The 16721-nt window shown below is 48.3% G+C and overlaps 1 protein-coding gene across 1 annotated transcript in view; it reads right to left on the bottom strand.

The window, feature by feature from the left end:
* Nucleotides 1–16721, bottom strand: part of LOC116949484 (alpha-catulin-like) — a 28445-nt gene that overhangs the window by 2023 nt on the left and 9701 nt on the right. Inside the window, exons 9-11 of the mRNA XM_076069195.1 lie at nt 10593–10771; nt 6622–6682; nt 3339–3395 (exon numbers count right to left, since the gene is read on the bottom strand). Coding sequence (XP_075925310.1) covers nt 3339–3395; nt 6622–6682; nt 10593–10771 — 297 coding nt within the window. The remainder of the gene's footprint in view (nt 1–3338; nt 3396–6621; nt 6683–10592; nt 10772–16721) is intronic.

Raw genomic sequence — 16721 nt, 5'->3', positions numbered from 1 at the left:
TGTGTGTGGTGTATATGGTGTGTGGTGTATATGGGTGAGTGTGTGGTGTGTTTGTGGTGTGTGTGTGGTTTGTTTCGTTCGGTCCGTCCGTGCTGTCCGTGTGTGTTTGTGGGGGTGTATGTGGTGTGTGGTGTATGTGGTGTGTGTGTGGTGAGTGTGTGGTGAGTGTGTGGTGAGTGTGTGGTGAGTGTGTGGTGAGTGTGTGGTGAGTGTGTGGTGAGTGTGTGGTGAGTGTGTGGTGAGTGTGTGGTGAGTGTGTGGTGAGTGTGTGGTGAGTGTGTGGTGTGTGTGTGGGGTGTGTGTGGGGTGTATGTGGTGTATATGGTGTGTTTGTGGTGTGTGTGTGGTGTATATGTGGTGTGTGTGGTGTGTGTGTGGTGTGTGTGTGGGGTGTGTGTGGGGTGTGTGTGGGGTGTGTGTGGGGTGTGTGTGGGGTGTGTGTGGGGTGTGTGTGGGGTGTGTGTGGGGTGTGTGTGGGGTGTATGTGGGGTGTATGTGGGGTGTATGTGGGGTGTATGTGGGGTGTATGTGGGGTGTATGTGGGGTGTATGTGGGGTGTATGTGGGGTGTATGTGGGGTGTATGTGGGGTGTATGTGGGGTGTATGTGGGGTGTATGTGGGGTGTATGTGGGGTGTATGTGGGGTGTATGTGGGGTGTATGTGGGGTGTATGTGGGGTGTATGTGGGGTGTATGTGGGGTGTATGTGGGGTGTATGTGGGGTGTATGTGGGGTGTATGTGGGGTGTATGTGGGGTGTATGTGGGGTGTATGTGGGGTGTATGTGGGGTGTATGTGGGGTGTATGTGGGGTGTATGTGGGGTGTATGTGGGGTGTATGTGGGGTGTATGTGGGGTGTATGTGGGGTGTATGTGGGGTGTATGTGGGGTGTATGTGGGGTGTATGTGGGGTGTATGTGGGGTGTGTGTGGGGTGTGTGTGGGGTGTGTGTGGGGTGTGTGTGGGGTGTGTGTGGGGTGTGTGTGGGGTGTGTGTGGGGTGTGTGTGGGGTGTGTGTGGGGTGTGTGTGGGGTGTGTGTGGGGTGTGTGTGGGGTGTGTGTGGGGTGTGTGTGGGGTGTGTGTGGGGTGTGTGTGGGGTGTGTGTGGGGTGTGTGTGGGGTGTGTGTGGGGTGTGTGTGGGGTGTGTGTGGGGTGTGTGTGGGGTGTGTGTGGGGTGTGTGTGGGGTGTGTGTGGTGTGTTTGTGGTGTGTGTGGGGTGTGTGTGGGGTGTGTGTGGGGTGTGTGTGGGGTGTGTGTGGGGTGTGTGTGGGGTGTGTGTGGGGTGTGTGTGGGGTGTGTGTGGTGAGTGTGTGGTGAGTGTGTGGTGAGTGTGTGGTGAGTGTGTGGTGTATATGGTGTGTTTGTGGTGTGTGTGTGGTGTGTGATATGTGTGTGGTGTGTGTGGAGTGTATGTGGTGAGTGTGTGGTGTATATGGTGTGTTTGTGGTGTGTGTGTGGTGTGTGATGTGTGTGTGGTGTGTGCGTGGGGTGTATGTGGTGTGTGGTGTATATGGTGTGTTTGTGGTGTGTGTGTGGTGTGTGATGTGTTTGTGGTGTGTGTGTGGTGTGTGATGTGTTGTGGTGTGTGTGTGGTGTGTGCGTGGCGTGTGTGTGGTGCGTATGGGGAGCGGTAGTGTAGCAGTTAGCGCTACGAACCCGGCGACCCGGGTTCGATTCCCGCTCACGGCCGACACGCAGCGACGATTATCTGAACCGGTCATGGGCCTCCCCTAGGTCGACTCAGCCTCAAATGAGTACCTGGTGCGGTGCGTAATGCCGCTGGGGAGACAAAGGCGGCCGGGCGTGGTGCTGGCCACCTACCCACACCCTCGTTGTGCCGTTCTGGCCTTCATCAGGTGCTCGCTAACAGCACTTGCCCCAACAGTCTGCTGAGGCTATACGGGGGATCTTTGCCTCTCGTGTGTTCGGCTCGCACAGTCGCGTGCAGACACGCTCGCCGCGATTGTCCCGACGTTTCGCTCCGCGCCGGCCCCGGCCAGCTCCGTCAGCGACTGGGCTGTAAGAAGCTCGCGGTCACGCCGTAGGGCAAAGTGGGAACATCTGCTGCGGACATCGTGCGAGCGGTAAAAGCACGACTCGGACAACACGCCCCAACACCCACGCGGCGGTGATCGATGGGTCATTCGTCAATATTTAAGATGCGCAGCGTCCTTCGTTCGCGGGTTTTTGTCCAAATCGTTCACGAAACATCCCGTGAGTTGAAAACTTCAAAGTGGATTCGAAGCTTTGGTGACATGCAGGGATTTACACTTTTGGTTCTTTCGGTAAAGTCGCGGAGAAAGAAAAGAAGTTAAATAATAATAGAATACGACGTTTCGATTGCAACACAAGCAACCATCATCAGGTACGAATGAATGAGAGGAAAAAAGAAACTTCACTTTCAAATTATGAAGAAAAAATATATTGATGTGAAAATGCCGAAACGCATCATACGTTGTATCCGAGGGGTTCAGCAACAGCCGTTGAGAATAATATATCACGTAACGAAGGTTGTTGTTAGTGCGGGGCCTGTAGCATAATTTATAAAGGGTCCCTAAATTACCATAATAAATATTAAAACACATTTTTTTAACTCGCGTAGTAAAGTATTTGTATTTTTCCATTTGCTATACAGCCAGATAATACGACAAATCGCTAACCTTAAACACCCAGTCGATCATAAAAGATGAAGGCGGTATAGTACTATGGTAATAGAGCAAGTGCAGAATCACTTAACCGGAATTGATAGCTTGAAAGCATTTAGCGCGGGGCCCTTGAAAGTGCGGGGCACGTAGCTACATTAGTAGTAGCTACTTTTGCTACGAGGATAATCCGGCACTGTTACCAGGGCGTGCTGATTTAAAGGAGGCGGTGCATGGCCCAGCGGGAGCATGGTAGGCGGTTGCTGCAGAGGCTCGCGGTCGCATTCCGGCAGGCCGCCCTGGTTAATACTCTTAAGAGAAAATTTTATACGTGATCGAAATTTGCCAGCGTCGTGGTCCAAAAGCGACTTGTAAAATTACTTAATTGTGGGAACTTAGCAGGACCCTGTTGAAAGGAGTTGAGCAGCAAGAGCCTGTCCTGGGTAGACACGTGTAATAATAATAATGAGGTGAGAGTTCTATTGTGGTAAGTGGTAGAGCATGGATCAGCTGATTTTAATAAGGATACATTGCACGCTCCGCTGTTGAACTGTCTTGGACCTATGGAGTATTATGTTGAACTTCTTTCGCGCCGCACGTTAGCCAACCGTGCGAATCGGAGCTTTTAAACGCTTCACGAATCTGTGCGGAGTAAACCAAACCACGTCTTGCAAAACAGCAAAGCCCACGATTTCATACCTTACTCACAATGTTTTCCAACAAGGATGACAACTTCACGCACTCATCTGCAAGTACCTGTGGAGGCATGAGCAATGAAAGGGATGTTTCATTATTACATCCGTTGCTTCTGAACAATGTAAAGCAAGATGCATGTTTTTTAGAACTTGTATATACGTAAAAAAAAAGATCACGACAGGTTTGTTTTCTTTAAAATAGATGACTTATAGAGCCTTCGCAATGCTGGATGAAGGTCTTCGCACGCCTTCACTACCCATCACGGTCCTGCGATGCCACAATCCATCTCGCTCCTGCACACTGGGGCGACTCGAGAAACCGAGGGGTTGGTCGTCCAGTTCGACTCCACCTTCAAGCGTGGCAATCGACACAACGGTGGGGGGCACGTTTCTCAAATCGCCTCCGGTATAAATGGGTTCACCGCCATAGTCGATGCGCAGGTTTTGCGTGTGGTGATGTGATGACGTGTGGGTATACCCACCTCTACCAAACACACACACCTGCTAGAACAAAAACACAGCCCCTCTAGAGCTCCTTCGAAGCGGAGGCCCCTTTCCGTCAGCAGTGGCGTGAGCAAGCAATTGCAGGGCTGCGCCTTTTGTCAGCACCCGTTCGCGAAGCGCTAAACGACTCCCCCAATTGTGCGTTGCCACTGGATCTGCCCACGAGTGTCTGTTTTTTTTTTACACCTCAACATAGACCCTCGGGGAACAAAAACCGCTGACATCTCCACGCACAGCTCTCTCTCTCGCTCTCTCTTTCATGCTAATGCACGCAACGTGCTTCGGAGCCAAAGATCCCGCATGTAGCCTTAACCAGGCGACTGGGGCAGGTGCTGTAAGCGAGCAGCACTGATGAAGGCCGGCACGGCACACGAGAGGGTGGGCTGGCAAACACCACGCCCGGACGCCTTTGTCTCCCCAGTGGCGATGTTCACACACCCGCATCAGCTGATCGCTTGAGGCCGAGTCCACCTAGGGGAGGCCCAGAACCGATTCAATATTCATATTCTTAGCTCTTTCGGTAAAGTCACGTTGAAGGGAAACAATAAAATATATATAAAACAATACAATTCTCACGACGTTTCGACCATAACACAAACGGTCATCATCAGGTGTGAAAACCAACGGCAAGAAACATTTGAAAGAAGTGGCGGTTTGCATTTATTTTATTTTTAAACGTTAGCACCACGGGCAGCGATTGCTTGCCGTTAGTTTTCACACCTGATGATGACCGTTTGTGTTATGGTCGAAACGTCGTGAGAATTTTATTGTTTTATACATATTTTATTATTTCCCTTCAACGTGACTTTACCGAAAGAGCTAAGAATATGAATTACTGCAGTCACGAAAGCTTTAAATCAAAATTCGATTCAACATTATCGTCACTGATGTGGACCGTGAGCGGGAATCGAACCCCGGCGGCCGAGGCTGGTAACGCAGCTCGCTAACCGCCGCACAACCGCCCCCCACTACACTGCACACGCTCGAGGCGGAACGCGCGGGTTCACAGCCACGAGCAGCATCCCACGGCTCCCTTGTCAAGGCAGAGACTGAACCCCCCAAATTAGGGGCGCGACCAGGAAGGCAGAGAGACCCGCGGAGGGAAACGGGGTGAGCGGGCTTGGAGCACGTTCGATGGCGTTGTTGCGGAGGCTCGCGGGTTCGAATGTGGCAGTACCGCCCTGGTTATAACAGATGAATCACAATACCTTGGCTGAGCTCGTCGAGGGGCATAAACCAGATTCTGGCTGGCCATCGAGCAAAGGCAGCGGTCACCGCATCGCGCGCTTTCAGATGCGCTTCTGCGGCCGTCTGGAACGCTCTTCTTTCCGATATTGGAAGGCACCGGTGCTATGCACTTTTAAATCATTTGGATTTAAAACTCATTTCAGATTTGCGTGTGTTCGTCTGTTGTCCTTCCCCCCGCACCTCCGATTAGCACTGTTGGCTACGTACGGTGCGAAAGAAGTGCAACACGTTAAAGAGGAGCCCCGTGACATCATTCGAAAACGGTAGGCCACTGTGTGCTGACGTCATAGTCCAATTTTTTTTCTTCAAAATTTGGAAAATTACTCGATTGGGATTACACGAAGCAAGATGTGCCCCCCCCTCCCCCACCCCCGAGACTGAAACTACTGCAGACTGTGTCTGTGTCTGTGCAACATCGCGGCTTTCTTTGGGATAGCATTGCCGCTGTAATAATGCGAGCGCGAATGCGCAATGGCAGCGAGAAATTATCCTGGATTAAAAACGAGTTCATCGTTTGAAATAGCCACTGTGGCAGTGCCCAAAGTTAACCGCTGGAGAACAATGGGCTTATCGCTCTGGGCAACGTTGAGTTGCTCCGCGATGTGAATGGACAAGCACGGTTGTGGTAGCAGTGGTCACGGTGAGACATCGGGTAGTATTGACAGCGTAGACGCGGTGGAGAAATGTTAACGACCTCGCCTGGTATGCAGGAGGTCGTGGGTTCGATCCCGACCCTGACGCCTGCTGCTATATATTTGTAGTTTGTCTCTCTCATCATCATAATCATCACGGTGGCTAGGAGATGTTAACGACCTCGCCTCGTATGCAGGAAGTCGTGGGTTCGATCCCGACCCTGACGCCTGCTGCTGTATATTTGGAGTGTGTCTGTCTCTCTCATCATCATCATCACGGTGGCTAGGAGATGTTAACGACCTCGCCTGGTATGCAGGAGGTCGTGGGTTCGATCCTAACCCTGACGCCTGCTGCTGTATATTTGGAGTTTGCATGTTCTCCCCGTGGTCACGTGGATTTTTTTTCCAGGTCCTCCGGTTTTCTTTCCTCCACATCTATAAACATGCGCTTAAGAGTATTTGGCTGCTATACATTTCCACATTATAAGCCAATTCGTCGGCCTATCATTTGTGGCCAGGTCGCTTCTGAAAAAAAAGGGCTGCAGAGCTCAGTGATACCTGACCTGGTGGTGGTATATCTAAAAAAAAATAAAGCTTAAGTTTCAGTTTATCGGAAACAGAGTGGAAAAATTGAGACAAACGCGCGCGCAAATATCAACGCAGCGCACCTCGAAAACATTTCCCGGCGATGCATATTCAAGAGTTTGCGATCACCCCACAATTCAGGCCTGTCCGGTGTTCTCTCTCTCTCTCTCCCCGAACATTTGCATACCCCCTCTTTTGATCTCCTAATGATGCGTGCGTGCGTTCTGTTGACGCGCATTCATTGCCCCGCGTTGCGCCATCGCCGTCCCCGATGAATATTCACGGTGTGCGGCGGTCGTTCCGTGTTCACCCCCTTACCGCGGCCTTCTTGAGAAGGTCGGGCGTGCATTTGTGCAGGCCTCCTCCTCCTCCGCCTCCTCTGTAGGCGATACACAGATCGGGGCAGGCGTTTGACGAGTGAGATACATCATAGACAGCCGTCAAAGTCAACGTCATCCGTCGCTTTGTAAGTTACGGACTGGACCCTAGTTGAGAGAACATTATACCGGACATTCTTAGTCGTATTGTTGTTATTATTCTGCTTGTTTGCCCAGGAAAGCCTCGCCGAGTCTCAAGACTATTTGTCAGACGGGTGAAGCCAACATTGTCACAGCAGGGTGGCAGGGGGGAGGCGCGAGGTTTCTCTGTGTGTAATCCCAATTGAGAAATGTGCAGGTAACCATTCAGCATTTGGGAGTGTTTAGCAAAGGACAGTTACATCGGATTGATTATTAAGCTACGTGAGGAAACCAGAGAATCGGGAGGAAACCCATGCAGAACAGGGGGAGAACATACAAATTCCACACGCACAAAGGCATCCGAGTCGGGAATCAAACCCAGGCGCCTGTAGCCAAGGGGCACGCGGCGTGCTCGCACTGCGCCACCGTACCGCGCACGACAAGGTGCAGCTTTGTAGAGAGACGTCAAGCCCTCGGAGATCTGGCGACCCTGTTGTAAAATGTACAAAAGTTACAAGACTCGAAGCGGCAGTTACACAGTGACAGACAACTGTGGACTGGTTTAGTCCCTATGAGGACTCATCAGCACGGTTTTAGTCACCAATGCTGACTGAGAAAGATGATGACTCTGAATGCGGATGAAACCGGTGATGATGACTGTGAAGACCACAATGCATTTCTTCATAGAGCTGCTGCTGCTGATGATGATGATGATTTGTATGACATAATGCACAGAGGCTGTGTGTGGTTTGTGTGCACGTTTCTGTGCGCTTATTGTTTAAACTTCTGCTTTTCCGGCCCGTACTCTTTTGTTCTTACGACTTTGCTTTTCTCATGAATTGTTATAGATTTTGATCGAACATTCACAAACACCGCACTGTACGGCGTGGTACCTTCCCTGTTCTAAATGTACTTCTCTCCCCCCCCCTCCCCTATTTTCAGTTTTTTTTTTTTAATCAACGACCGAGTCTTTGCCATGCAGGTCAGTGCAGAGTTGCTCGTGGGTCAGCGGTTGCCTTGCATCGTGCGTTCCATAAACGGAGCGTATTCACCGCGCAATTACCCAGACGGTTATGCAACCGCGCATTACGTGGGCACACGGCGCGGGGGTTATCTCAAGCGGGTGGGCAACTCGGGGACAAACTGAGCCGCCCCGGCCACGTGAGGTCCACACGGTTAACGTGTACGCCACGAACCAAAGGGGGGGGGGGGGAGGGGGCGCAACAGGTGAACAGCGCCGCCTCTTTCTCTTTAACAAGATGATTAATCGCCACCTGGGAGCACTCGCTGTGCATTTGTTTCTGGTGTACGATCAACAACAGCTTGCCCTGAAAGTGCGGGGAGGGCCTGGCAATCACATCACGCCTGCGTGATAGAACCACTTGCCCTTCGAAAGACAAATTACGTCGCTTACACGTAGCCTAGGGGCGTTCGTTTCGGGTGGTTTGAGGACTCAAAAAGCACAGGCACGAGGTTTAGAATTACAATTTCCTTAAGCCGTGGGTCGACTCAGCCCATGGTCCCTCTCTGGGGATCGATGTAGATATAGAAATGCATGCATGCACCGTACGTAGCCAACCGTGCAAATCGGACGTGCGGGGGAAGGACAACAAACGAACCACACAAAAAAAACGGTTCTAATTAAATGAGTTTCCAATCCGGATTTAAAAGCGCACAGCTCCAGTGGCTTCGTAATATCGGAAGGAAGAGCGTTCCAGACGGCCGCAGAAGCGCATCTGAGAGAATTGGAATACCCATCCCCGATTGGGTTGCCCGCGGAGAACTGTGCCGCCCGCGGTCGATGGACCCCCGTGGCTCGCGTCGGCTGTAACGGCACGCGACTGGTTCACGGCTGTAGTACAGGGTGTTTAAAGTGATGGACCCGATTTGAAATCGCTATATCTCTGTAAACACGAACCGCCCACGAATGAAACTCTTACCACTTGAAAGGGCGCGGCATAGAGTTTCAAATGATTACCGCGAGATGCCTCTCCCAGCGCACAAACAGCCCCTAGCCTCAGTCATTCGCAAGACAACACTGCCTCAACGTTGGATTGGTCGCACGGGACCCTAAGACTTGGCGCTACACTCTTGGCCCCCAAGATCCCCAGACATCACCACACCCTGCGACTTTTTCTCGTGGGGATACGTCAAAGACCCGTGGTGTTTTTGTGCCACCATTAGCGACTAATCTGGATGACCTCAAAAACAGAATCATGGCAGCGGTGACTTCAGTGTAAGAAGACTTCACTTTGAGAGGCGTGTGGGACGGATTCAACTATCGTCTCGATGTTGTCCATACAGCAGGTGGAGGGCACAAAGAGGATTTATAAAATCCTCTATGTGTAATTAACGGATTACTAACGTAGCATATAATCACAATAACACACATTACAACGAATTACTAATCTACAACTCATTACTAATCATAATCATTGACTGATTACCAATCGATTATATAATTACAATACCCCCCCTCCGCCTCAAATCACTGCACCTGAAATGAGTTAAATGATGACGTCACCCTGCTGCTCTATTTAAGACCGGGAGCAAGCGAGGGCTTTACCATTCTGGCGAATTGCCCGATGATGCTGGATGTAATTACCAGCGAAACGTCGTACTCAAACTGTAAATGTTGTGGATTCACTCTTCAACACACCGGTGGGCTAAGGTAGTGAACTATTTTTTTTGTCAACGTGACACCTTTTTTTGCTGATTGGCCGTGTCGGGTGGTGGAGGGCTATGACACATTTATAAATAACGCGATCTAACCCAAAACCTTTATTATGAATAATATTGGTCGCGAAAGCCTACGTGTTAAACTGATTTATAAAATGGTTAGTAAAACTTGATAACTCATTAAACCGTTTGTGACTTATTTGTGTAATTGTAACATGTTGTCGTCGTGAAATATGCTGCTTTGAAATTGTGTCAAACTTTTTTTATACACCCCGTATTTCTTTTTTTTATTTAAAGCGTTCGTGACTGCAGGGATTCATATTCTTGGTTATTTTGGTAAAATCACGTAGAAGGGAAACAATAAAATAATGTTTTATATTTTCATTATTTTATTGTTTCCCTTCTACGTGACTTTACCGAAAGAACCAAGAATATGAAACCCTGTATTTCGTCACACGCGTGTTCTAAGCCGTCACACGCGTGTTCTAAGCCGGCTCTCTGGAGGTTCGTGGGTAAGGCAAGGATGGTCGCGTAACTGAGGCTCTCCCCACCACTCTGCAATGCTCCGATGTGGCCAGGAAATGGCAGGAGAGCTGCAAGAATGCTGAATCGCTTTTGCAGAATTGTACGAGCATTATCTGACTCGTACTCTAAACACACACTATTACAAAAAGAAAACAAATCGTGAGGTTTTCCTGGATAACATTCTTATCATCATCCTTGGTGTTGTTACTCAGTGGTAGCGCGTTCGCCGCTTGTTGCTGCAGGGGTCCGTGGTTGAAATCCGGCAGGCCGCCATGGTTAACACTGCGGCGTGTGTTGACCATTAAAGATCCCGTGGCATCGCTCAAAGCAGAGGAGGGCCATTGCGTGTCGGCGTCAGGCTCCAGATTTGCAAAAATGTTGGTCATTTACTCGGCAAATCGCTCGATTGGAAAGTGCATAGACATTGCCACCCAAAAAACTTGGCAGGGCCCTCCTGAATAAGGGTCTTGAGACTCGGCGAGAACCTTTCCTGGGTCAAAACAAGTCTTAAGATTGACAACAACAATAATGATATTAAACAAAAAACAGTGACCATAATAACACGGCACTCTGCGGCGGCGGTGGCCACCGGTGGCCACCGAATTGGTGGCCGCTACCGTGGCTCACTTGGCGAGGAGGCACGCGGCATAAGCAGCGTTGCACACGTTCTGCACACAGAGGAGCACGGCCGCGTCCTCCTCCTCCTCCTCGCCACCCCCGCCGCCGGGCCAGCGCTCCACCTCGGCCTCCAGCTCGCTCGTGCGCTCCCGCACGCCGCCGGCCAGGCGAGCCACCTCTGCCTCGTCCTGCGCACGTGTAAGCCCAACAAGCCACCACCATCGCCGTCATCTGTCAGCAGCAGCAGCAGCACCTCCACCCAATTCTGAACTCCTGGGCAAGAGACGCTCTTTGTGCACCAAAGGATAAATTAGAACCGTGCAAATTTTGACTTGAAACTTTCGTGACTGTTGCGATCGAAACGTCGTGGGGTGTTTATGGCTATTATTTTAAATTTTAATTTCTTTTTTAATTTTAATTTAATTTAAATTTTATATCTATGTGACTTCACCGAAAGAACCAAAAATAGAACCGTGCACTTATATGTCTTGTAAACGAGCCTCAGTGAATTCTCAGCTTTAATATAATAGCAGGAGCCTGCGGTAGAACTGGATTTGCATTTTGGCGTCCCGCTACCCAAGTACCCAAATTGGAAGCTGCTCAAAGTCACATTGGCAGAAAGCAATTTTTGTTACGTGTTTTTCATGACAACATGTAAAATGGGTCGCAGGTTTCCGCTGTATGTGATGAAGAGGCTTTACAATCATTTCCGCGGCTCCGACGACGCCACCGACAAAGCAGCACAAAACATGTTTACTCGATTTTGATTTAAAGCTTTCGTGACTGCAGTAATTCATATTCTTAGTTTTTTCGGTAAAGTCACGTTGAAGAGAAACAACAAAATAACAAAATATATATAAAACAATAAAAAATTCTCACGACGTTTCGACCATAACTCAAACGGTCATCATCACACCTGATGATCATCATCACACCTGATGATGACCGTTTGAGTTATGGTCGAAACGTCGTAAGAATTTTTTATTGTTTTATATATATTTTGTTATTTTGTTGTTTCTCTTCAACGTGACTTTACCGAAAAAACTAAGAATATGTTTACTCGAATTCATCGAAACGATGTTGCGTCACGAATCACATGCATTTGTGAAGCGACGGTTCGTGCAGACCCCCCCCCCCCCCCGCAGCGGAGCCTCGTTTGGACGTCACTGGAATTGGTTTACTTTGCCAGAGCGTTCTGGACGAATTAAGCAAATCGTAAAACGAAGGCAAGGCCGATTCTCTGGGACGAAACCTGGCGATTTGGCATCCGAACGGTGAATCTGAACCCCCCCCCCCCCACGCCTCTCGAGCTGAGCCACTGCAGATCCATCTACGAATGGGAAACACATTGGCTCGTTTGAGCTCAACGCTATCACTCGCTGTTTGTAATACAAGCGACAGGGCTCTTATTTGTGATCCCAGTGTTAGCGATGATATTTTAAAAACGTAGGATTTGACGCTCGGGTTAGAAGTATGAAAAGCTCCTAGAGTTGGGGGTCAGGGTAAATAATCGATTTAGTAATATAGTCAACCTGAGGAGTATGGTAAGGGTTAATTATTTTAAAATGGTGAGCCCCATGGCGAGGTGTTTAATTAACTCTAAAGATTGTGGTTAACATTCGGAGAAACCAAAGGATTATGGTTGGGGTTCACCATAGAGATGGAGTTTGGGTTAATCCTAGGTATGGGTTAAACACAGGGTTAACCCTATCTCTAAACATAACATTCATAGATAACGTGCGTGGCTTATCTCGCGAGTGACCCCCGTTTAAGAATTTGGACGCACAAGCAACAGATCTCATTGCCAGCAGCGTATCCACGAGGCTGCCCCGGGTTACGCCTCCGCCGCCGATGATTTGAATAATCGTGGAAAACACTGGAGGCAGGAGGCCCGAATCCAGCGCAGATGCGGCACTCGTCGCCGTGCAGAGTGACACGGTGTCACTCCGCACGCAGGTGTCACTCCGCACGCGGTGTCACTCCGCACGCGGTGTCACTCCGCACGCGGTGTCACTCCGCACGCGGTGTCACTCCGCACGCGGTGCCACTCCGCACGCGGTGCCACTCCGCACGCGGTGCCACTCCGCACGCGGTGCCACTCCGCACGCGGTGTCACTCCGCACGCGGTGTCACTCCGCACGCGGTGTCACTCCGCACGCGGTGTCACTCCGCACGCGGTGTCACTAATCGCGCCGGCCCCACGTGACACGCCGCCCGAGTGCAACACCAACGAGATGGACGCACTCCGTAGGGAAACCGCTGGGAGGGTTCGCAACCGTAACAAAAAATAATCACGTAACGGATTTCGTTTTTAAGACAAATTTAGGCGACTTGAGTGGCTCGGGAGTGAGAGGGCTGAGCTGATACCGCTGGGTTGAACCGCGTCCCCTCTGGTGTGACGAGTTGATGCTTCTCAGCCACGTCACCAACGAGTGTATGAAGAAAAGCCATGACATCGAATGCGGTTGTTCCACTTAGTTTGATGCATTCGGGTGCTCGGAGAGTGTACAGTGTTGCTTAACTGACGTGCGACAGACATCTGTAAAAGCGGGGAATGTAGATAAGTGCAGAGGGCAGAGGTCACCTGAAGCAATCTCAGAAGTAGTTCTGCCATGCCAGTGACATCGCACCACGCGGGCCCTTTAAACAACAACACGAGGTGGTGCACCGGTTCTACGGGGATTCCGAACGCCTTCTTTGTCCCATTAGGCCATGGACCACGGCAGAAATCGCGACCAATTAAGGGAGCAAAACCTTGTCTGTGCGGTACCGGTGTATTTATACGGCCAATGAGAGTGAATTATTTCCTAACTTGCCCATTTCAAGAGGTGCCTGTTAAATTTTGATTTAAAGCTTTCGTGACTGCATGGATTCATCTTCTTGGTTCTTTCGGTGAAGTCACGTAGAAGGGAAATAATAAAATAATGAAAATAAAACATAATAAAATTCTCACGACGTTTCGGCCACAACATAAGCAGCCGTCTTCAAGTGAAGAAACAGAACTGTCGGGAAGACAGCGTTCCAGTGAACACTGCTAAGCTTGGCAGCGACTTTTAAGCTGGGTGGGAGGAGCAAAGCGCCTTGACAAAGGAGTTTACATATCAACAGAAGAATTTAGCATTGAAGTAGCTAAGTTGATGTGATAGATTAGCAGGATGTTAAAGTCAGAAATTATCATGTAACTGGGAAATTATATTGAACATTACACTGAAAGGTACTAAGAGATTAGCAGAATGTTAAAGTGAGAAATGAGCATATAACTGGGAGATTAGCATGATGTTAATGTGAGGATTTAGCCACGGAAGTAGCTATGTTAAAGTCAGAGTTTACATATCAACAGAGGCATTTAGTATATTAACGCTAAAGAATTGCAACTATCCACCTATCATACAATACACCGATGTGAAAGAACTAAATATAAACTACATCAATATAATCAATGTACTCAATATATTCTCCAATAAGTTGAGCTATTAACATTAAGTAACTGGGTATACACTACACTATATAATGAATACCATATAGTAAACTGATAAAAAAAACTAAAATATAAACTACATCAATATTATCAATAAACTCAATATACTATCCAATCAATTGAGCTACTAGCAATAAGTCACTATAAATTACAATTCTATGTCGAAAAAAGTAGCGGTTTCTTTTCAACGTTAGCACCACAGAAAGCGGCGAGCTTTGTTCAGATGGACGAGTCCATCTATGCTCGGAACGGAGGAGGGGGGAGAGAGAGAAACAACCACGGTGCACTACTCTGTCCTGTGTTGCGTTACAACTATGTTATGAACTAGACTACTATACATTACAATATTATACCTTCCAATCTGAACTACACTGTATAATATCGTATACACAGCCCAATATAAGCTCTAACATGCATTATATTGATATGCCTCCAACTAAACTTTTTTCTACATTGCACGACTATACACCGTACTATACACTGCCATAGATAAACCCACCATTGAATTATACAATGCGTTACTATACACTACCCTATACTTTAGAATACAATAATATTAGACTTGTAATATTACACTATGTATTATTCTACCAACCCTACTGTATACCACACTGCTGTATATTCACTATACAATTACGATACTATATATTGCCTTATAAATTATATTAAACATTACACTATTATACTATTTTATTATTATACAACATGCTATAAACCATATCATTGGCCGTCGCGTGAAAGGTATTAAGAGGCAATGCCAGCGAATGGACTGCAGTCTGAAAGTCACCGTAAAACACAATCAATCAAGAACGGAAATTGTTGATCACGTCCTTCCAGTGATTACTAAGCCATAATTCATCTTCTCGGTTGAAATTGTCTCTGTGTTTGTATATGTGGATGGCCTCATGAACGAATCTCTCATGTGAGCCTACTGAATTATAATAGGGATCTGCCACGGCTGAGGTGTTCGTCCTACCGTGTTTCAGGTCTGCTTTATGTTCACTGATGCGGTCCGAGATATGTCGTTTGGTTTCTCCAATGTAACTGCGATCATAGAGGCAACTTAGTTTGTAGACGCCCGGGTACTGTATGTCTGGAACCACATCTTTTACAGACGGGACCAGATCACGGATTTTATGTACTGTGTTGAATCGGACCTGTATCTTGTGTTTATTCAGGATTCCAATGGGCTCCCCCCTATCTCCGGTTGAAGCCAATGTTTTCATGGAGAAATTTGAGACTGACGCCATCCAGACTGCCACTCTACGCCCGACCTTATGGAAGAGGTACGTGGATGACACTTTTGTCATCTGGCCACATGCCGGCCGGCTCTAGACCAATTCCTCGACCACATCAATTCCATACACCCAGCCATCAGATTCACCATGGAAGTCGAAAAAGATGGCAAGCTACCCTTTTTGGATGTCCTAATTAAAAGGAGACCTGAAGGTTCAATGAGCCACTCTGTCTACCGAAAAGCTACCCATACGGATGCTTACCTAAAACCGGATTCCCACTACCATCCATCCCAGAAGAATTCCCTCATCAAGACTCTACATCATAGAGCCAAATGCATCTCCGACCAGGAACACATTGCTAGTGAACTCAAGCACGCACACCAAGCTCTTAAGGCTAATGGTTACTCCGACTACACAATCCGCAAAGCCATCACTCCAACCATGAAGAAGGATCCTCTTGAGGAGCCATTCAAAACCATCACCTTACCCTACATTGCGGGGGTCACAAAAAATATCTCCACATGGTGACTTTAACATAGCCACTTCTGTGAACAGTTACATGCTAAATCCTCACATTAGCATGATGCTAATCTCTCAGTTACATGCTAATTTCTCACTTTAACATCCTGCTAATCTCTTAGTACCTTTCAGTGTAATGTTCAATATAATTTCCCAGTTACATGCTCATTTCTGACTTTAACATCCTGCTAATCTATCACAATAACTTAGCTACTTCAATGCTAAATTCTTCTGTTGATTTGTAAACTCCTTTGTCAAGGTGCTCTGCTCCTCCCACCCAGCTTAAAAGTCGCTGCCAAGCTTAGCAGTGTTCATTGGAACGCTGTCTTCCCGACAGTTCTGTTTCTTCACCTGAATACGGCTGCTTGTGTTGTGGCCGAAACGTCGTGAGAATTTTATTTCATTATGTTTTATTTTTATTATTTTATTATTTTCCTTCTACGTGACTTTACCGAAAGAACCAAGAAGATGAGGTGCCTCTTGTTGGACACACAGGAACAATTGGAACCCGCCGCACTGTCATGCCACCTCAGCTGATACCAACAAGTGAAATGCGGACCGCGTGTAACGACGCCGATGGCTCCACTACAATAGATACATAAATTGTGAAATAAACAGATGAATGGGGGCAGGTTGGAGCGCCGTTGGAAAAGCCGAACACGGTCGCGAAAAATAACATCCAAGGTTGCCAACGGAAGAAAGATTTTCCAATCAATGCGCACGACCAGCTGCGATGTCTCAGTAAATAAGCGCGTGCGTGCGTGCGTGCAACGGCAATTTGAAAGCAAAAGTTTGACGACGGAGAATGGGAGCTCTCAATGCGTGCACAAGTGGATTGACCCCGTGTACAAGGTAACCCGACGGGGGATGGAGCCACTGTGTTGTCAACAAACACGAGCGCGG

Source organism: Petromyzon marinus, chromosome 2, assembly GCF_048934315.1.
Source record: "Petromyzon marinus isolate PM22_M1 ecotype Great Lakes invasive population chromosome 2, UKy_Petmar_22M1.pri1.0, whole genome shotgun sequence".
Taxonomy (NCBI): domain Eukaryota; kingdom Metazoa; phylum Chordata; class Hyperoartia; order Petromyzontiformes; family Petromyzontidae; genus Petromyzon; species Petromyzon marinus.
The sequence above is the reverse complement of the archived record's forward strand: the minus strand, read 5'-3'. Positions and strand labels throughout refer to the sequence as shown.